Source organism: Nerophis lumbriciformis, linkage group LG17, assembly GCF_033978685.3.
Source record: "Nerophis lumbriciformis linkage group LG17, RoL_Nlum_v2.1, whole genome shotgun sequence".
NCBI classification, from domain to species: Eukaryota; Metazoa; Chordata; class Actinopteri; order Syngnathiformes; family Syngnathidae; genus Nerophis; species Nerophis lumbriciformis.
This window is the reverse complement of record NC_084564.2, coordinates 7185001-7208849: the sequence shown is the minus strand read 5'-3', so window position 1 is coordinate 7208849 and position 23849 is coordinate 7185001. Positions and strand designations below refer to the sequence as shown.

Genomic DNA, 23849 nt, shown 5'->3' with positions numbered 1-23849 from the left:
GTTGTCTTTAACAGTAAGCGGTCGGGAGCGGAGCGAGAGAGAGGATTGGGAGTGACGGCAACGTCACGACATGCCGAAGAAGACTTTGAAAAATCTGTTCTAAAACTTTGTTAAACCTGCACGCTTGGTTCTTGTGCCGTGTCTACAGTGGAGCTGCTAGGAAGCAACTTCCACAGATAACTTTACATTGACAGATAAAACCGATGTTGATCCACAGATTTAAGCGTTGAATAAAAAAATTAAAAACCCTCATTTTTTACGTTTTTACGACTGAGACCCTTCCAGGTCGCCGGGACCAAACTTAAAGGGAGGCCCTGAAATTAAAAAAATCTGTACCGTATTTTTCTTTTTTATTGATAACGATTTTATGTCTTTTGCGATATATATTGCAATTGTTTTATCGCCCAGCATTATCGGCCTTTTTCCCATTTTTTTCAATTTTTTTTATATCTAATTGTCTGTAATGATATATATTGATATTGTTTTATCGCCCAACCCTATCGGTCTTTTTCTTTTTTTTGTCAAATGTTTTTTTATATAACTTATGTGTCTATCATGATATAAATAGATATCGTTTTATTGCCCAGCCCTGTTGGGATTTTTTCAGAATAAAAATGATTTTTTAATTGATATTGATTTGATGTCTTTTGCGATAAATAATGATGTTGTTTTATCGCCCAGCCCTATCGGCCTTATTCCTATTTTTTTGTTTGTTATCAATTGTGTGTCGATCATGATATTTATTATCGTTTTATGGCCCCGCCCTATAGGGATTTTTTTCAGAATTACAATTTTTATTAATTGATATTGTTTTGATGTATTTTGCGAGAAATATCTATATTGTTTTATTGCCCAGCCCTACGGCCTTTTTCATATTTTTTTTTAACATAAGTTATGTGTATCATAATATTTATTGATATCGTTTTATCGCCCATACCTATAGGCCTTTTTTTCTATTATTTTTATATCAGTTATGAGTCTATTATGATATATATTGTTATCGTTTTATGGACCAGCCCTACGGGGATTTTTTCTGAATTAAAAAAAAAGTTTTTATTGATATCGATTTTATGCCTTTTGCGCTAAATATTGATATAATTTTATGGCCCAACACTATGGGGATTTTTTTCAGAATTAATTTTTTAAATTTTTTATTGATATCGATTTAATGTCTTTTGCGCTTAATATTGATGTCGTTTTATCACCCAGGCCGCCCTATCAGCTTTTTTCCATTTATTTTTGTGTTTATGTGTTTATCATGATATATATTATCATTTTATGGCCCAGCCCTATGGGGATTTTTTCAGAATTAAATTCTTCTTTTTTTTTATTGATTTGGATTTTTATTGTTTTGTGATATATATATATATTGATATATACATACCGTATTTTTCGGATTATAAATCGCAGTTTTTTTCATAGTTTGGCCGGGGGTGCGACTTATACTCCGGAGCGACTTATGTGTGAAATTATTAATACATTACCGTAAAATATCAAATAATATTATTTACCAAATTCACGGAAGAGACGAAGCAAATGTCAGCAATCGTCACACACACGTCAACCAATAGAAATTTTGCGGGGGCGGGTCATGGCACAAGTGCATTGTGGGTCGTGATGGCGGTGTATTGTGAAAAAAGGGATGCTACATGCTACTACGTCCGTACCTGGGAGGGTGGATCGTTTCAACATTGGCTGTAACTTGTGAAGACAGAAGGCCTGAACAAGGATGGCACCGAAAAGGAGATGGTGTGCTGCGGATTTCAGGCTGGGCGTGGTGAAGTATGCAGCAGAGAACGGCAATCGAGCAGCAGAAAGAAAGGACATACCAGAGGCGACACCGGGGAGGAAGATTTCATGGGATTTAGCGATTAGGAGTGACAGATTGTTTGGTAAACGTATAGCATGTTCTATATGTTATAGTTATTTGAATGACTCTTACCATAATATGTTACGTTAACATACCAGTTGGTTATTTATGCCTCGTATAACGTACACTTATTCAACCTGTTGTTCACTATTTTTTATTTATTTTAAATTGCCTTTCAAATGTCTATTCTTGGTGTTGGCTTTTATCAAATACATTTCCCAAAAAAATGCGACTTATACTCCAGTGCGACTTATATATGTTTTTTTTTTACCGTATTTACCGCACCATAAGCCGCCCTGGGTTATAAGCCGCGCCTTCAATGAACGGCATCTTTCAAAACTTTGTCCACCTATAAGCCGCCCCGTGTTATAAGCCGCATCTAACTGCGCTAAAGGGAATGTCAAAAAAACAGTCAGATAGGTCAGTCAAACTTTAATAATATATTAAAAACCAGCGTGATGTGGGCGCGCATGGAGTCGTATATCAACATGGACGGAGCTGCGTGAAAAAAGCCACCCGGCCTCTTCGCGTAAACTTACCTTAACCACTCGCTCATCTTTTCTTCATCCATCCCTTCGAGTTAGCTTTTATGATGACGCCGGCTGGAAAGGTCTCTTTTGGCAAGGTCTTCCTTTTGAATATCACCATGGGTGGAAGTTTCTGGCCATTAGCATGGCAAGCTAGAACCACAGTGAAGGATGACTTCTCATTCCCTGTGGTGCGAATATTCACCGTACGTGCTCCCATTGTATCCACAGTGCGGTTCACAGGAATATCAAAAGTCAGTGGAACCTCGTCCATGTTGATAATGTTCTCTGGCCGGATCTTTTTTTCAGCTATCTTGTTTTTACAATATGCACGGAAAGTAGCCAGCTTTTCTTGAAAGTCTTTAGGCAGTTGCTGTGAAATAGTAGTCCGTGTGCGGATGGAGAGATTGCGTCTTTTCATGAACCGGAAACCTGTCGCTTAGTAGGAGCCATTTTGTGGTCTTTACAGATGTAAACACACAAAGGAAATGAAACGTAATATCCGCGCGCTTCTTCTTCTTCTACGGGGGCGGGTGGTTGCTTACAGTAGAAGAAGAAGCGCTTCCTCTTCTATGGGGGCGGGTGCTTACCTTGGCGGTTGCTTGCGTAGAAGAAGAAGCGCTTCCTGTTCTACGGGGAAAAAAGATGGCGGCTGTTTACCGTAGTTGCGAGACCTAAACTTTATGAAAATGAATCTTAATATTAATCCATATATAAAGCGCACCGGGTTATAAGCCGCACTGTCAGCTTTTGAGTAAATTTGTGGTTTTTAGGTGCGGCTAATAGTGCGGAAAATACGGTACTTCTTTATTATGCATTTTCGGCCGGTGCGACTTATACTCCGAAAAATGCTGTATATTGTATTGGTTTTGAAAATGAAAAATACCAAAACGGCCGCCGCATGCTTTGATTGTTCACTTTGGAGGCCCCTGGACTGGAGTTGCTTCATAAAGTCCGGAGAAACTTTCTACCTGCCTTCTACGCCAAAGTACATTTGGAAGACGTGGCAGCAGCCTCTCTCCTGCAAGAACTGGTAGAGCAGGCCCAGGTCCATGTGGTTGCCTCGGGGCCCGCGGGGCTCAAACGCGACCTCCTGGAAGCCCGAGAACTTGCGCAGGGAGTCCACGCTCGGCACGGCGCCCTCGCCACTCAGGGGCACGTCTTCTCTGTGTCGGATGGCGATCCGCTTCCAGGTCAGAACCTTGACTCTGAGAACACGGTGACATGTGGTGTCAGTTGGTCTCCGGACGTCCAAAAAGGAATAGGAGGAAGCAGAGCTGATTTAGTCCCACTCCTTTTCTACTTCATAGCAATACATCAATGAAGAAGTCAATACTCATGAGTAAATACCCTAAATTACAGACTATAAGCCACTATTTTTTTCCAACGCTTTGAACCCTGCGGCTTATAAGACAGAGCGGGTAATTTATGGACTTTCTTTCGCTGCAATAATAGAAATTATTTTACAAAACTTAAAAAAGCAAAACAAACATCACAGGGTGTTTTATTGATTGTGCTCTGGCGCCATCTTTTGGACGAATTTGCTCACTGCAGGAGCCTTACATTTATCAGCAGTGCTTTTTTTCCAGTCGTCCAGCCGTCCATATCGTTTCTATGGATTTTTCTTCACTGGCAACCATAATACAATTTTTTTTAAAAAACAAAACAAAGACACTAAATAGGTGTGTAATTGTTTGTGCTATAGCGCTGTCTTTTGGACGAGTTTGCACATTGCATGTGCTGCATTGCCATTCTGTTTATAGAACTTTGAACCGGAAGTAAAAGTGCTGTAAACCGTTCTGTCTTCCCGCCGTCCATAGCGGTTCTACTCGTATGGATGCTTCATTCATCACTCCTAGCAACGTTTGTTAAGTTTTACAATATAACTAAAACAATTCTTACTTACTAAAGCGTCCCATGTGTGATGTCTGTAGGAGTGTTTTCATGCATATTTGTATCTGCTATCCTAATGTAATCAAGCTAGCGTGGTTAGCATTAGCTAATAGTGTCTTTGTTAGTATTATTAACTTATAATGGCATTCTTTTTGTATTGTTTCATTTTCACAAATTCCTCAGCAAATTTACCAAAATGTCACCGTGGAGTTATTGAGTCTGTTTAGCTGATTGGAGAGCTAGCTTGCGCAGATAGTGGGTTCATGGCGATGACTTCTGTTTTGTGTGATCAGCCGTTAAACTGCCCTGTTAAAGACACCGTTTGGAAACAATTAAGGTATGTAAATAAATATTTCTGAGTAAATAACTCATTTCACAACGTATATATCTGCAGCTTATAGTCCGGTGCGGCTAATATATGGATTTTACTTTGCTGGCGACCACAATACAAATAGTTTTTAAATAAAACAAAGCAAAGACACTTAATAGGTGTATTATTGTTTGTGCTACGGCACCATCTTTTGGACGAGTTTGCACATTGCAGGTGCTGCATTGCCCTTCCGTTTATAGAACTTTGAACCGGAAGTAAAAGTGCCGTTCTGTCTTCTCGCCGTCCATAGCGTTTCTACTCGTATGGATTCTTCATTCATCACTCCAAGCAACGTTTGTAAGTTTTACAATATAACTAAAACTATTCTTACTGACTAAAGCGTCCCATGTGTGATGTCTGTAGGAGTGTTTTCATGCATATTTGTACATGCTACCGTAATGTACTCAAGCTTGCGTTGTTAGCATTAGCTAATATGCTAACACGTTTAAGAGTGTCGGTGTTAGTATTATTAACTTACGACATTCTTTTTGCATTGTTTCACTTTCACAAATTCCTCAGTAAATTCACCAAAACGTCACCGTGGAGGTATTGAGTCTGTTTAGCTGATTGGAGAGCTAGCTTGCGCAGCTACTGGGTCCATGACCATGACTTCTGTTTTGTTTGATCAGCCGTTTTACTGCCGTGTTGCAGACAGCGTTTGGAAACAATTAAGGTATGTAAATAAACATTTCTGTGTAAAATAACTCATTTCACAATGACTTATAGTCTGTAGTGGGTGTGGCTTATATACTCTATAGCGGGGAAAAGACTTTGTAGTTCAGTGATGAAGGTTTGAAGAGGAGTTACCTGGACCAGAAGTCCTCGCAGGCCGACTGTGCTCCTTCCACACAAACAATCCCGGGCTTCCCTGGCATGCTGAACCCGGTCAGACCGAGCTCCTTGGCCCACTCCAGGATGTTCTTCCTCTTGGTGCTGTTGTAGATGTGGTGGCTGTAGATCCACAGTCGACTGAAGGCCTCCCGCGGCGGGCTGGCGTGGCTCTCGGGAGGCGCCGGCGTGGCCGTCTCGCTCAGGAAGGCCCGCAGGTTGTCTCTCAGCCAGTCGGCCGCCGACAGCACGCAGACTTCCCCCAGGCAGACCTCCGTCAGGTACGCCCTCAGTCCGGCTTGCAGCCGAGTCTGCTGGGCTCGGCCCAGTCCAGGAGACCTGAGGCAAGTACACGGTGTCACCTGGGATCACAACATCGCACACCTGCTCTTTTAATTCAACACATCTCTGCAAGGCATCGAACACGAACACAAATACTAGGGCAGTACACAATGTGTATTTTTGTGATTAATCACATGAGTCAATTTGTTATTTTTGACAGCCCTAATTATAATACTAACTATAATGTTTATTGCTATATAATTGGCAAGACTTCTTATTCTGTAAATAACTTACAAAAATAGTAATTAATCTGCCTATATATGTTATTATTGTGATCATTTTTGTGATTAATCACATAAATTAACTGGTTATTTTTGACAGCTCTAATTATAATACACACAATAAATAAACTATAATGTTTATTGCTATATATTTGGAAACATATTCTGAAAATGATTTACAAGAACAAAAAAAATAAAATAAAAATTAAATCAATATACCCATATACGTGATTAATGCGATATTTTTTGTAATTAATCACATGAGTCAACTCGTTATTTTCGACAGCCCTAAATATAATAGATAAAATAAATAAATAAACTATTATGTTTACATAATTTATTGCTGTATAATTGACTGTAAATAACTTACAAAAATAGTAATTATTCTACCTATACTGTATATGTGATTATCGCGATAATTTTTGTGATTAATCACATGAGTTGACTCTTTATTTTTGACAGCCCTAAATACAGTACATACAACAAATACATTGTAATATTTATTGTTGTTTATTTGGCAATACATCTAATTCTGTAAATAACTTACAATACCATACAAAAATAGTAATTAATCTGCCTATATATGTGATTATTGTGATCATTATTGTGATTAATCACATAAGTTAACTGGTTATTTTTGACATCCCTAAATATAACAAATACAACTAATATATGACAATATTTATTGTTGTATATTTGGAAACATATTATTCTGTAAATGATTTACAATAATAATTTAAAAAAGTAATTAAATCAATGTGCCTGAATACGTGATTAATGCGATTTTGTTTTTGTGATTAATCACGAGTCAACTCGTTATTTTTGACAGCCCTAATTATGATAGATGCAATACATTTGCTCCAATATATATATATTTTTTGGAAATATAAATTATTATGTAAATGTTTTACAATAATATTTTTTTTTTAATTAAATCAATATGCCTAAATATGTGATTAATGCAATACTTTTTTGTGATTAATCACATGAGTGAACTCGCAATTGTAATTATAATACATACAATAAATAAACTATAATGTTTATTGCTACATAATTGTTAATACATCTTATTCTGTAAATAACTTACAAAAATAGTAATTAATCTGCCTATATGTGTGATTATTGTGATAATTTTTGTGATTAATCAAGTAGGTTAACTTGTTATTTTTGACAGCCATAAAAATAATATTTATTGTTGTATATTTGGCAATATAACTTATTCTGTAAATAATTTACAAGAACTTAAAAAAAAAAAAAAAAAAAAGATTAATATGCCTATATTAGTGATTAATGCGATATTTTTTGTGATTAATCACATGAGTCAACTCGTTATTTTTGACAGCCCTAATTATAATACACACAATAAATTTGCTACAATATTTATTTGTCAATATATCGTATTCTGTAAATAATTTACAATAATTGAAAAACAAAAAGTAACTAAAATGATTGTAAAAATATATTTGTTGTATTGTACATTTACAGCCAACATTATTATGCCCCAAGCAACATTTTTTTCTACATTTCTGAAAGTCAAACCTACATTTTGTACTTGGCTTAATGATTTAAAATCATCAATTCAATCTTGGAAAAGGATTAAAAGTACAAAAGCCCTTAAATTGATAGATTTATTTAAAAAATGTAAAGTGATTTAGTTACACCTTGTTTGTCTTTTTGAATTTTGTATTTTATCATATTGTTTATTATTATTATTTGAATACTCTATTTGTATTTGCTTTTATTTTCTTTCCGTGACATGTTTTTTTTTAATGTCATAATTTGCTCACCTGTTGTGTAAATTGTTGAATATGTTGAAAGTGCCTTGACTTTTGTGTACATTGTGGATATATGTTTGTTGTTCAATCAAAATAATAATAATAATAATAAAACATATTGCACATTCACATCCAGAATATATTTTTTCCATGAAAACCAAAACTGTCCATTGACTTGAAAAATGACTCACGTGACAGTGATCTCCGGGATCACGCAGGGATATTGTGGTGGGAAAGTACAGGACATGTGGAAATCCACCTGGGACGAGTGAAAACATGACATCACAACGTAGGTTATTGACATATTATATTCCACTTTGCTTACGAGTGGAAACATGACATCATAACTTACGTTATTGACATATTATATTCCACTTTGCTTACGAGTGGAAACGAGTGGAAACATGACATCACAACTTAGGTTATTGACATATTATATTCCACTTTGCTTACGAGTGGAAACGAGTGGAAACATGACATCACAACTTAGGTTATTGACATATTATATTCCACTTTGCTTACGAGTGGAAACATGACATTACAACTTGGTTATTGACATATTATATTCCACTTAGCTTACGAGTGGAAACATGACATCACAACTTGGTTATTGACATATTATATTCCACTTTGCTTACGAGTGGAAACGAGTGGAAATATGACATCAAAACTTAGGTTATTGACATATTATATTCCACTTTGCTTGCGAGTGGAAACATGACATCACAACTTAGGTTATTGACATATTATATTCCACTTTGCTTACGAGTGGAAACATGACATTACAACTTGGTTACTAATATATTATATTCCACTTTGCTTACGAGTGGAAACATGACATTACAACTTGGTTATTAATATATTATATTCCACTTTGCTTACGAGTGGAAACGAGTGGAAACATGACATCACAACTTAGGTTATTGACATATTATATTCCACTTTGCTTACGAGTGGAAACGAGTGGAAACATGACATCACAACTTAGGTTATTGACATATTATATTCCACTTTGCTTACGAGTGGAAACATGACATCACAACTTGGTTATTGACATATTATATTCCACTATGCTTACGAGTGGAAACATGACATCAAAACTGAGGTTATTGACATATTATATTCCACTTTGCTTACAAGTGGAAACGAGTGGAAACATGACATCACAACTTAGGTTATTGACATATTATATTCCACTTTGCTTACAAGTGGAAACATGACATTACAACTTGGTTATTAATATATTATATTCCACTTTGCTTACGAGTGGAAACGAGTGGAAACATGACATCACAACTTAGGTTATTGACATATTATATTCCACTTTGCTTACGAGTGGAAACGAGTGGAAACATGACATCACAACTTAGGTTATTGACATATTATATTCCACTTTGCTTACGAGTGGAAACGAGTGGAAACATGACATCACAACTTAGGTTATTGACATATTATATTCCACTTTGCTTACGAGTGGAAACATGACATCACAACTTGGTTATTGACATATTATATTCCACTTTGCTTACGAGTGGAAACGAGTGGAAACATGACATCACAACTTAGGTTATTGACATATTATATTCCACTTTGCTTACGAGTGGAAACGAGTGGAAACATGACATCACAACTTAGGTTATTGACATATTATATTCCACTTTGCTTACGAGTGGAAACATGACATTACAACTTGGTTATTGACATATATTCCACTTTGCTTACGAGTGGAAACATGACATCACAACTTGGTTATTGACATATTATATTCCACTTTGCTTACGAGTGGAAACGAGTGGAAATATGACATCAAAACTTAGGTTATTTACATATTATATTCCACTTTGCTTGCGAGTGGAAACATGACATTACAACTTGGTTATTAATATATTATATTCCACTTTGCTTACGAGTGGAAACATGACATTACAACTTGGTTACGGTATTAATATATTATATTCCACTTTGCTTACGAGTGGAAACGAGTGGAAACATGACATCACAACTTAGGTTATTGACATATTATATTCCACTTTGCTTACAAGTGGAAACGAGTGGAAACATGACATCACAACTTAGGTTATTGACATATTATATTCCACTTTGCTTACGAGTGGAAACATGACATCACAACTTGGTTATTGACATATTATATTCCACTATGCTTACGAGTGGAAACATGACATCAAAACTGAGGTTATTGACATATTATATTCCACTTTGCTTACAAGTGGAAACGAGTGGAAACATGACATCACAACTTAGGTTATTGACATATTATATTCCACTTTGCTTACGAGTGGAAACATGACATTACAACTTGGTTATTAATATATTATATTCCACTTTGCTTACGAGTGGAAACGAGTGGAAACATGACATCACAACTTAGGTTATTGACATATTATATTCCACTTTGCTTACGAGTGGAAACATGACATTACAACTTGGTTATTGACATATATTCCACTTTGCTTACGAGTGGAAACATGACATCACAACTTGGTTATTGACATATTATATTCCACTTTGCTTACGAGTGGAAACGAGTGGAAATATGACATCAAAACTTAGGTTATTTACATATTATATTCCACTTTGCTTGCGAGTGGAAACATGACATCACAACTTAGGTTATTGACATATTATATTCCACTTTGCTTACAAGTGGAAACATGACATTACAACTTGGTTATTAATATATTATATTCCACTTTGCTTACGAGTGGAAACATGACATTACAACTTGGTTATTAATATATTATATTCCACTTTGCTTACGAGTGGAAATGAGTGGAAACATGACATCACAACTTAGGTTATTGACATATTATATTCCACTTTGCTTACGAGTGGAAACGAGTGGAAACATGACATCACAACTTAGGTTATTGACATATTATAGTCCACTTTGCTTACGAGTGGAAACATGACATTACAACTTGGTTATTGACATATATTCCACTTTGCTTACGAGTGGAAACATGACATCACAACTTGGTTATTGACATATTATATTCCACTTTGCTTACGAGTGGAAACGAGTGGAAATATGACATCAAAACTTAGGTTATTTACATATTATATTCCACTTTGCTTGCGAGTGGAAACATGACATTACAACTTAGGTTATTGACATATTATATTCAACTTTGCTTACGAGTGGAAACATGACATTACAACTTGGTTATTAATATATTATATTCCACTTTGCTTGCGAGTGGAAACATGACATTACAACTTAGGTTATTGACATATTATATTCCACTTTGCTTGCGAGTGGAAACATGACATTACAACTTAGGTTATTGACATATTATATTCCACTTTGCTTACGAGTGGAAACATGACATTACAACTTGGTTATTAATATATTATATTCCACTTTGCTTACGAGTGGAAACGAGTGGAAACATGACATCACAACTTAGGTTATTGACATATTATATTCCACTTTGCTTACGAGTGGAAACATGACATCACAACTTAGGTTATTGACATATTATATTCCACTTTGCTTACGAGTGGAAACATGACATTACAACTTGGTTATTGACATATATTCCACTTTGCTTACGAGTGGAAACATGACATCACAACTTGGTTATTGACATATTATATTCCACTTTGCTTACGAGTGGAAACGAGTGGAAATATGACATCAAAACTTAGGTTATTGACATATTATATTCCACTTTGCTTGCGAGTGGAAACATGACATCACAACTTAGGTTATTGACATATTATATTCAACTTTGCTTACGAGTGGAAACATGACATCACAACTTAGGTTATTGACATGTTATATTCCATTTAGCTTACAAGTGGAAACATGACATCATAATTTACGTTATTGACATATTATATTCCACTTTGCTTACGATTGGAAACATGACATCCCAATTTGGTTATTGACATACTATATTCCACTTAGTTTACGAGTGGAAACATGACATCATAACTTACGTTATTGACATATTATATTCCACTTAGCTTACGAGTGGAAACATGACATCACTACTTGGTTATTGACATATTATATTCCACTTTGCTTACGAGTGGAAACATGACATCATAACTTACGTTATTGACATATTATATTCCACTTTGCTTACGAGTGGAAGCATGACATTACTACTTGGTTATTGACATATTATATTCCACTTTGCTTATGAGTGGAAACATGACATCATAACTTACGTTATTGACATATTATATTCCACTTTGCTTACGAGTGGAAACATGACATCACCACTTAGGTTATTGACATATTATATTCCACTTTGCTTACGAGTGGAAACATGACATCACAACTTACGTTATCGACATATTATATTTCACTCTGCTACGAGTGGAAACAAGTGGAAACATGACATCACAACTTGGTTATTGACATATTATATTCCACTTTGCTTACGAGTGGAAACATGACATCACAACTTAGGTTATTGACATATTATATTCCACTTTGCTTACGAGTGGAAACATGACATCACAACTTAGGTTATTGACATATTATATTCCACTTTGCTTACGAGTGGAAACATGACATCACAACTTGGTTATTGACATATTATATTCCACTTTGCTTACGAGTGGAAACATGACATCAAAACTTAGGTTATTGACATATTATATTCCACTTTGCTTACAAGTGGAAACAAGTGGAAACATGACATCACAACTTAAGTTATTGACATATTATATTCCACTTTGCTTACGAGTGGAAACATGACATTACAACTTGGTTATTAATATATTATATTCCACTTTGCTTACGAGTGGAAACGAGTGGAAACATGACATCACAACTTAGGTTATTGACATATTATATTCCACTTTGCTTACGAGTGGAAACGAGTGGAAACATGACATCACAACTTAGGTTATTGACATATTATATTCCACTTTGCTTACGAGTGGAAACGAGTGGAAACATGACATCACAACTTAGGTTATTGACATATTATATTCCACTTTGCTTACGAGTGGAAACGAGTGGAAACATGACATCACAACTTAGGTTATTGACATATTATATTCCACTTTGCTTACGAGTGGAAACGAGTGGAAACATGACATCACAACTTAGGTTATTGACATATTATATTCCACTTTGCTTACGAGTGGAAATGTGACATCACAACTTGGTTATTGACATGTTATATTCCACTTTGCTTACGAGTGGAAACATGACATCATAACTTAGGTTATTGACATATTATATTCCACTTTGCTTACGAGTGGAAACATGACATCACTACTTGGTTATTGACATATTATATTCCACTTAGTTTACGAGTGGAAACATGACATCATAATTTACGTTATTGACATATTATATTCCACTTAGCTTACGAGTGGAAACATGACATCACTACTTGGTTATTGACATATTATATTCCACTTAGTTTACGAGTGGAAACATGACATCACAACTTGGTTATTGACATATTATATTCCACTTTGCTTACGAGTGGAAACGTGACATCACAACTTGGTTATTGACATATTATATTCCACTTAGTTTACGAGTGGAAACATGACATCATAATTTACGTTATTGACATATTATATTCCACTTAGCTTACGAGTGGAAACATGACATCACTACTTGGTTATTGACATATTATATTCCACTCTGCTTAGGAGTGGAAACAAGTGGAAACATGACATCACAACTTGGTTATTGACATATTATATTCCACTTTGCTTACGAGTGGAAATGTGACATCACAACTTGGTTATTGACATGTTATATTCCACTTTGCTTACGAGTGGAAACATGACATCATAACTTAGGTTATTGACATATTATATTCCACTTTGCTTACGAGTGGAAACATGACATCACTACTTGGTTATTGACATATTATATTCCACTTAGTTTACGAGTGGAAACATGACATCATAATTTACGTTATTGACATATTATATTCCACTTAGCTTACGAGTGGAAACATGACATCACTACTTGGTTATTGACATATTATATTCCACTTAGTTTACGAGTGGAAACATGACATCATAATTTACGTGATTGACATATTATATTCCACTGAGCTTACGAGTGGAAACATGACATCACTACTTGGTTATTGACATATTATATTCCACTCTGCTTAGGAGTGGAAACAAGTGGAAACATGACATCACAACTTGGTTATTGACATATTATATTCCACTTTGCTTACGAGTGGAAATGTGACATCACAACTTGGTTATTGACATGTTATATTCCACTTTGCTTACGAGTGGAAACATGACATCATAACTTAGGTTATTGACATATTATATTCCACTTTGCTTACGAGTGGAAACGTGACATCACAACTTGGTTATTGACAGGTTATATTCCACTTTGCTTACATCCTGCAGCCTCTGCCTGATGACGAACTGTGCTCTGCAGGAAGGAGGTGGCGAGGATCCGTCCACGTAATCGCGGAGCTCGGCCAAGGCCAGCTGGTCCAGCATCTCCAGTTCGTCACGCGTGGGGAACATGCTGCCGAGAAGTTCTAGCTCTGCAAGCTGGGCTGCAGCCCACTCTTGGAGCGACATGCTAACTACAGCCAATAACAACAACACCGCGTGCTTTTAAACATAACAACGGTTCTATGTGTGCTTCTTTGTGTTTAAATGAGTGACACGTCCGCGTGAAGTGGCGTGGACAAGCGGCGTACTCTAAACGGAGTACATGCTAGCAGCTGTGTTGCCACCCGGAACCTTTTGAGCCACGCACAGGAAGTACAAATGGTTTACAGTTATAAATCAAATCTTGGAGAATGATTAAGAGTACAAAAGCCCTTGAATTGGTATATTTGTTAACATGTTTTAAAGTGATTTAGGTAGCCCCTTTTGTCTTTTTATTTATGTATGTATTTTTTAAAAATTATTATTTATTTATTAATATTTTAATACTCTATCTGTATTTGCTGTTGTTTTCATTCCTTGTTGTTGAAAGTGCCTTGACTGTTGAGTGAATTATAAATGTATATTTGTTGTTCAATTTAAAAATTAAAAATAAATGTTTTCAAAGAGCCGTTCTAAAAACTGGCTCGTTATGATAGATTTTTTTTTTCTCAAGGAAAAATAACTAGTATCTAAACGGAGTTTATAGCACACTAGCAGCTGTGTTGCCACCGGAACCGTTTGAGCGACGCACAGGAAGTAGAAATGCGATGAATATTTCGTTGTTTTCAAGGAGCCGTTCTAAAAAAAACTGCCTCGTTATGATAGTTTTTTTCTCAAGGAGCAATCACTAGTATCAAATGTAAATCAGAATAATCGAATTTACACAAATATTACACAATTATTCTGAATTATTGGCTCTAATTATTATTATAATTTTTTTGACGTTTTTTTTATTTTATTTTTTTTTATAAACCTTTATTTATAAATTTCAACATTTACAAACAGTTGAAAATAATAATCAAAGTAAGTACAAAAATAGTATAAAAACAGTACGAAAGAACGCCAAGGGGTTGTAAATTCAACTAAAATAGAGTGCAAAAAAAAATAATATATATATATATACAGGTAAAAGCCAGTAAATTAGAATATTTTGAAAAACTTGATTTATTTCAGTAATTGCATTCAAAAGGTGTAACTTGTACATTATATTTATTCATTGCACACTATCACTGATGGTGGAAACTTTACACTAGACTTCAGGTAACGTGGATCCTGTGCCTCTCCTGTCTTCCTCCAGACTCTGGGACCTCGATTTCCAAAGGAAATGCAAAATTTGCATGGTTGGGTGATGGTTTGGGGTGCCATGTCATCTGCTGGTGTCGGTCCACTCTGTTTCCTGAGATCCAGGGTCAACGCAGCCGTCTACCAGCAAGTTTTAGAGCACTTCATGCTTCCTGCTGCTGACCTGCTCTATGGAGATGGAGATTTCAAGTTCCAACAGGACTTGGCGCCTGCACACAGCGCAAAACCTACCCGCGCCTGGTTTACGGACCATGGTATTTCTGTTCTAAATTGGCCCGCCAACTCCCCTGACCTTAGCCCCATAGAAAATCTGTGGGGTATTGTGAAAAGGAAGATGCAGAATGCCAGACCCAAAAACGCAGAAGAGTTGAAGGCCACTATCAGAGCAACCTGGGCTCTCATAACACCTGAGCAGTGCCAGAAACTCATCGACTCCATGCCACGCCGCATTAACGCAGTAATTGAGGCAAAAGGAGCTCCAACCAAGTATTGAGTATTGTACATGCTCATATTTTTCATTTTCATACTTTTCATTTGGCCAACATTTCTAAAAATCCCTTTTTTGTATTAGCCTTAAGTAATATTCTAATTTTGTGACACACGGAATTTTGGATTTTCATTTGTTGCCACTTCAAATCATCAAAATTAAATGAAATAAACATTTGAATGCATCAGTCTGTGTGCAATGAATAAATATAATGTACAAGTTACACCTTTTGAATGCAATTACTGAAATAAATCAAGTTTTTCAAAATATTCTAATTTACTGGCTTTTACCTGTATATATTAATTAGTAGGGATGTCCGATAATGGCTTTTTGCCGATATCCGATATTCCGATATTGTCCAACTCGTTAATTACCGATACCGATATCAACCGATACCGATATCAACCGATATATACAATCGTGGAATTAACACATTATTATGCCTAATTTGGACAACCAGGTATGTTGAAGATAAGGTACTTTAAAAAAAAAAAAAAAAAAAGATAAATAAATTAAAATAATTTTCTTGAATAAAAAAGAAAGTAAAACAATATAAAAACAGTTACATTGAAACTAGTAATTAATGAAAATTAGAGCACTAATTGTAAGTGTATCTTGTGTTTTTATGTTGATTTAATAAAAAAATAAATCATTAAAAAAAAACCGATACCGATAATAAAAAACTGATACCGATAATTGCTGATATTACATTTTAACGCATTTATCGGCCGATAATATCGGCGACATCTCTATTAATTAGTTCTCATCGTTCACTAAAAGAGACATTCCAAACAGTCGGCTCGTTCGCGAACGTCACATCTCAAACAGGAAGTGCTTGCACCGGACAACAGGAAACAGTGTCACTTGGTTATTGTTCCCCCTTATTAGCTACATGCTGGCAAAAAAAAAAATCACCGGCGTTTCCGATCAAAATCTTCCTAATTCCGTCGATCATTAATCGGCAAACGTAAACACGAGCGGCTCGAAGCCGGCGTCTACCGGAAGTACGCCGAAGTGAAAGTGTGACGTGTTCCACCGTCCGTTTGTGGCAAGGAGGAGCATCTACCTGGGAGGTGGGTCACGTGACGGCGTGACGTTATCCCATGTGGCTTTGAACGTGTTCGTCTTGAAGCGAACATTGCAGACAACGTTTTTAAAGCTTTGCTTTGTGTCAGCCAGGCCAGCATGGGCAAGAAGAGGGGCAAGGACAGGAGCTCCAGAGAGAAAGATGACTCGGAGATGAATGGTGAGTCTTCTCCTCACACTCATGCTCAGAACCACGCGATAATTGCTGCGTGGGTGTCCCCTTCAAGGGCCACTTTGCAGGCACGTCAGGAAAGGCACGGACCAAAGCATCCTGAGGAAGATCCCTGACGCCTCCGACTGGACGAGCTGCCAGGACTGCAGACATGAGGACAACATCTGCGCAGACTCTGCCAGGGACTCTGAGGACGAGCGAGAAGCAGCAGTGTGGATGTGCATGAAGTGTGCCCACAGGGTGAGACACTTTTAGTGTGGATGTGCATGAAGTGTGCCCACAGGGTGAGACTCTTTTAGTGTGGATGTGCATGAAGTGTGCCCACAGGGTGAGACTCTTTTAGTGTGGACGTGCATGAAGTGTGCCCACAGGGTGAGACTCTTTTAGTGTGGATGTGCATGAAGTGTGCCCACAGGGTGAGACTCTTTTAGTGTGGGTGTGCATGAAGTGTGCCCACAGGGTGAGACTCTTTTAGTGTGGGTGTGCATGAAGTGTGCCCACAGGGTGAGACTCATTTAGTGTGGATGTGCATGAAGTGTGCCCACAGGGTGAGACTCTTTTAGTGTGGATGTGCCCACAGGGTGAGACTCTTTTAGTGTGGACGTGCATGAAGTGTGCCCACAGGGTGAGACTGTTTTAGTGTGGATGTGCATGAAGTGTGCCCACAGGGTGAGACTGTTTTAGTGTGGATGTGCATGAAGTGTGCCCACAGGGTGAGACTCTTTTAGTGTGGATGTGCCCACAGGGTGAGACACTTTTAGTGTGGATGTGCATGAAGTGTGTCCACAGGGTGAGACTCTTTTAGTGTGGGTGTGCATGAAGTGTGCCCACAGGGTGAGACTGTTTTAGTGTGGATGTGCATGAAGTGTGCCCACAGGGTGAGACTATTTTAGTGTGGATGTGCATGAAGTGTGCCCACAGGGTGAGACTCTTTTAGTGTGGATGTGCCCACAGGGTGAGACACTTTTAGTGTGGATGTGCATGAAGTGTGCCCACAGGGTGAGACTCTTTTAGTGTGGATGTGCATGAAGTGTGTCCACAGGGTGAGACTCTTTTAGTGTGGGTGTGCATGAAGTGTGCCCACAGGGTGAGACTATTTTAGTGTGGATGTGCATGAAGTGTGCCCACAGGGTGAGACTCTTTTAGTGTGGATGTGCCCACAGGGTGAGACACTTTTAGTGTGGATGTGCATGAAGTGTGTCCACAGGGTGAGACTCTTTTAGTGTGGGTGTGCATGAAGTGTGCCCACAGGGTGAGACTCTTTTAGTGTGGATGTGCATGAAGTGTGCCCACAGGGTGAGACTATTTTAGTGTGGATGTGCATGAAGTGTGCCCACAGGGTGAGACTCTTTTAGTGTGGATGTGCCCACAGGGTGAGACACTTTTAGTGTGGATGTGCATGAAGTGTGTCCACAGGGTGAGACTCTTTTAGTGTGGGTGTGCATGAAGTGTGCCCACAGGGTGAGACTCTTTTAGTGTGGATGTGCATGAAGTGTGCCCACAGGGTGAGACTGTTTTAGTGTGGATGTGCATGAAGTGTGCCCACAGGGTGAGACTGTTTTAGTGTGGATGTGCATGAAATGTGCCCACAGAGTGAGACTCTTAGTGTGGATGTGCATGAAATGTGCCCACAGAGTGAGACTCTTAGTGTGGATGTGCATGAAGTGTGCCCACAGGGTGAGACTCTTTTAGTGTGGGTGTGCATGAAGTGTGCCCACAGGGTGAGACTCTTTTAGTGTGGATGTGCATGAAGTGTGTCGACAGGGTGAGACTATTTTAGTGTGGATGTGCATGAAGTGTGCCCACAGGGTGAGACTCTTAGTGTGAACGTGCATGAAGTGTGCCCACAGGGTGAGACACTTTTAGTGTGGATGTGCATGAAGTGTGCCCACAGGGTGAGACTCTTTTAGTGTGGGTGTGCATGAAATGTGCCCATAGTGTGAGACTCTTTTAGCGTGGATGTGCATGAAATGTGCCCATAGTGTGAGACTCTTTTAGTGTGGATGTGCATGAAGTGTGCCCACAGGGTGAGACTCTTTTAGTGTGGATGTGCCCACAGGGTGAGACTCTTTTAGTGTGGGTGTGCATGAAGTGTGCCCACAGGGTGAGACTGTTTTAGTGTGGATGTGCATGAAGTGTGCCCACAGGGTGAGACTCTTTTAGTGTGGATGTGCATGAAGTGTGCCCACAGGGTGAGACTCTTTTAGTGTGGATGTGCCCACAGGGTGAGACTCTTTTAGTGTGGGTGTGCATGAAGTGTGCCCACAGGGTGAGACTGTTTTAGTGTGGATGTGCATGAAATGTGCCCATAGTGTGAGACTCTTTTAGTGTGGATGTGCATGAAGTGTGCCCACAGGGTGAGACTCCTTTAGTGTGGATGTGCCCACAGGGTGAGACTCTTTTAGTGTGGGTGTGCATGAAGTGTGCCCACAGGGTGAGACTGTTTTAGTGTGGATGTGCATGAAGTGTGCCCACAGGGTGAGACTCTTTTAGTGTGGGTGTGCATGAAGTGTGCCCACAGGGTGAGTCTCTTTTAGTGTGGATGTGCATGATGTGTGCCCACAGGGTGAGACTCTTTTAGTGTGGATGTGCATGAAGTGTGCCCACAGGGTGAGACTCTTTTAGTGTGGATGTGCCCACAGGGTGAGACTCTTTTAGTGTGGGTGTGCATGAAGTGTGCCCACAGGGTGAGACTGTTTTAGTGTGGATGTGCATGAAATGTGCCCATAGTGTGAGACTCTTTTAGTGTGGATGTGCATGAAGTGTGCCCACAGGGTGAGACTCCTTTAGTGTGGATGTGCCCACAGGGTGAGACTCTTTTAGTGTGGGTGTGCATGAAGTGTGCCCACAGGGTGAGACTGTTTTAGTGTGGATGTGCATGAAGTGTGCCCACAGGGTGAGACTCTTTTAGTGTGGGTATGCATGAAGTGTGCCCACAGGGTGAGTCTCTTTTAGTGTGGATGTGCATGATGTGTGCCCACAGGGTGAGACTCTTTTAGTGTGGATGTGCATGAAGTGTGCCCACAGGGTGAGACTCTTTTAGTGTGGATGTGCCCACAGGGTGAGACTCTTTTAGTGTGGGTGTGCATGAAGTGTGCCCACAGGGTGAGACTCTTTTAGTGTGGATGTGCATGAAATGTGCCCATAGTGTGAGACTCTTTTAGTGTGGATGTGCATGAAGTGTGCCCACAGGGTGAGACTCCTTTAGTGTGGATGTGCCCACAGGGTGAGACTCTTTTAGTGTGGGTGTGCATGAAGTGTGCCCACAGGGTGAGACTGTTTTAGTGTGGATGTGCATGAAGTGTGCCCACAGGGTGAGACTCTTTTAGTGTGGGTGTGCATGAAGTGTGCCCACAGGGTGAGTCTCTTTTAGTGTGGATGTGCATGATGTGTGCCCACAGGGTGAGTCTTGTGAATGTCCAAACATTCACACATATACGATTCTACACTAAAAAACATCTATTTATTATTGTTATTATTACTATTGTTATTGTGTGACTGCCCAAACTTTCACACATATAAGATTCTACACCAAAAATCATCATTTTTTGTTATTATTATTATTATTATTGTGTGAATGTCCAAACAGTCACACAAATAAGATTATACACCAAAAATAATCTATTTATTATTATTATTATTGTGTAATTGTCCAAACATTCACACAAATAAGATTCTACACTAAATGTATATTTATTATTATTATTATTATTATTATTATTATTATTATTATTGTGTGAATGTCCAAGCATTCACACAAATAAGATTCTACACCAAAATCATCTATTTATTATTATTAGTATTGTGTAAATGTCCAAACATTCACACAAATAAGATTCTACACTAAACATATATTTATTATTATTATTATTATTATTATTATCATTGTGTGAATGTCCAAGCATTCACACAAATAAGATTCTACACAAAAAAACATGTATTTATTATTATTATTATTATTAATATTATTATTGTTGTGTGACTGTCCACACATTCACACATATAAGATTCTACACCAAAAGTAATCTATTATTATCATTATTATTATTATTATTATTGCGTACATGTCCAAACATTCACACAAATACGATTCTACACTAAACATACATTTATTATAATTATTATTATTATTATTGTGTGAATGTCCAAGCATTCACACAAATAATATTCTACACCAAAAAACATATATTTATTATTAATATTATTATTATTATTATTATTGTTGTGTGACTGTCCACACATTCACACATACACGATTCTACCCCAAAAATAATCTATTTATTATTATTATTATTATTATTATTATTATTGTGTAAATGTCCAAACATTCATACAAATAAGATTCTACACTAAACATATATTTATTATTATTATTATTATTATTATTATTATTGTGTGAATGTCCAAGCATTCACACAAATACGATTCTACACCAAAAAAAACATATATTTACTATTATTATTATTATTATTAATATTATTATTATTATTGTGTGAATGTCCAACATTCACACAGATAAGATTCCACACCAAAAACATCTATTATTATTATTATTATTCTGTGAATGTCCAAACAGTCACACACATAAGATTCTACACCAAAAAACATCTATTTATTATAAGATTAATAATAACAATTATTATTGTGTGAATGTCCAAGCATTCACACAAATAGGTTTCTACACCAAAAAACATATATTTATAATAATAATAATGATAATTATTATTATAATTATTGTGTGAATGTCCAAACATTTACACATATACGATTCTACACCAAAAAGCATATATTTATTATTATTATTATTATTATTATTATTATTATTAATATTATTGTGTAAATGTCCAAACATTCACACAAATACGATTCTACACTAAACATATATTTATTATTATTATTGTGTGAATGTCCAAGCATTCACACATATATGATTCTACCCCAAAAATAATCTATTTATTATTATTATTATTATTATTGTGTAAATGTCCAAACATTCATACAAATAAGATTCTACACTAAACATATATTTATTATTATTATTGTTATTATTATTATTATTGTGTGAATGTCCAAGCATTCACACAAATACGATTCTACACCAAAAAAAACATATATTTACTATTATTATTATTATTATTAATATTATTATTATTATTGTGTGAATGTCCAACATTCACGGAGATAAGATTCCACACCAAAAACATCTATTATTGTTATTATTCTGTGAATGTCCAAACAGTCACACACATAAGATTCTACACCAAAAAACATATATTTATAATAATAATAATGATAATTATTATTATTATTATTGTGTGGATGTCCAAACGTTTACACATATACGATTCTACACCAAAAAGCATATATTTATTATTATTATTATTATTATTATTACTATTATTATTATTATTATTATTAATATTATTGTGTAAATGTCCAAGCATTCACACAAATAAGATTCTACACCAAAAAAAAAAATCTATTTGTTATTATTATCTGTGTGATTGTCCAAACATTCACATGGATAAGATTCTACACCACAAAAACAACTATTTATTATTATTATTATTATTATTGCTATTATTATTATTATTATTATTATTATTATTATCTTATACACATATAAGAAAAAACAAGCTACCGTATGTATTCAACCCAGCAGACAACATTTTAGCTTGATGTAGTCACATTACGTGAAATGTCACGCATAAAAAAGCATATTTCACAAGCTTTTTATGAAATATACCGCAAGTTGGTAAATATATCAGAATATAAAGATATGTATTCAAAAGACATTCTTTTGGCGTGTAATACATAATTGGAGGCTCTTTAAAAGTATATTTTACACGCTTTTTGGTCAATCTTAAGCGAGTAGAAATATCGGAATATTCAAATAACTTCTTTGACCTTGCAGACAATTGTGTATCATTTTGGTGAACGCCGCCTCAGCGTGTGTTTGAGAAGCAGTGTTCTTTTCTCCAAGGGTTGTGGGCGGAGCTCGGAGAAGCAACACGCCATCAAGCATTATGAAGCCCCTCGCTCGGACCCCCACTGCCTGGTCATCAGCCTGGACAGCTGGAGTGTTTGGTGAGTCGCTGAACCAAACTCCTGTCGTGGTCCTTTAAACCTGCGCTTGCCGTCCCCTCAGGTGCTACGAGTGCGACGAAGAGGTCCAGTACTCCAGGACCAGTCAGCTGGCTCAGCTGGTCACCAGCATCAAAAAGAAATCTCACTCGGAGCCCAGAGAGAACGCGCAGAAAGGTATGGTCTAATTACAAAATGATTTACATATTTTCCTACCCAAAAAATATGCAAGTACAGTGGAACCTCCATTTACAAACTCAACCGGTTCTTGAATAGGGTTTGTAAATCCAAAAGTTTGTATAGTGAAGCAAATGCATCAATGCAGGGTCTTCAAAGTATATTTTTGTGAAATCTAAGATTCTAAAATGATCGGAATGTAAAGATAAACTTTTGTATTCAAAATAGCAGACAATATTGTGGTTTGGTATATTTGAACTAGAGAGGTCCGATAATGGCTTTTTTGCCGATATCCGATATCCCGATG

General features: G+C 36.9%; 2 protein-coding genes across 5 annotated transcripts in view; one reads left to right on the top strand and one right to left on the bottom strand.

Annotated features, from left to right (window-relative positions):
- Positions 1–2806: 2806 nt before the first annotated feature.
- On the bottom strand, positions 2807–14561 carry rwdd2b (RWD domain containing 2B). Its single transcript, XM_061971996.2, has 4 exons — positions 14193–14561; positions 8018–8085; positions 5468–5827; positions 2807–3605 (listed from the first exon to the last, which is right to left on the bottom strand). Exons 1-4 carry the CDS (start codon positions 14379–14381, stop codon positions 3365–3367), a joined length of 858 nt encoding a protein of 285 aa, XP_061827980.1. The 5' UTR covers positions 14382–14561; the 3' UTR covers positions 2807–3364.
- Positions 14562–16875: 2314 nt separating this feature from the next.
- usp16 (ubiquitin specific peptidase 16) overlaps positions 16876–23849 on the top strand; it is a 23636-nt gene continuing 16662 nt past the window's right edge. For 2 of the 4 annotated variants that reach the window (XM_061971995.1, XM_061971992.1), the window contains exons 1-4: positions 17109–17269; positions 17337–17521; positions 23265–23368; positions 23430–23542. In XM_061971995.1, the coding sequence (XP_061827979.1) occupies positions 17209–17269; positions 17337–17521; positions 23265–23368; positions 23430–23542 (463 nt within the window). In that variant the 5' untranslated portion in view covers positions 17109–17208. The other 2 variants (XM_061971993.1, XM_061971994.1) reach the window with 2 other exon arrangements.

What these genes read in the sequence shown, in the direction of transcription:
- rwdd2b (XM_061971996.2), bottom strand. Translation starts at nt 14,381, where the DNA reads ATGTCGCTCCAAGAGTGGGCTGCAGCCCAGCTTGCAGAGCTAGAACTT. An exon ending in TCAGGCAGAGGCTGCAGGAT is followed by an intron (nt 8,086 to 14,192) that starts GTAAGCAAAGTG and finishes CACTCGTCCCAG; the next exon opens with GTGGATTTCCACATGTCCTG. An exon ending in ATCCCGGAGATCACTGTCAC is followed by an intron (nt 5,828 to 8,017) that starts GTGAGTCATTTT and finishes TACTTGCCTCAG; the next exon opens with GTCTCCTGGACTGGGCCGAG.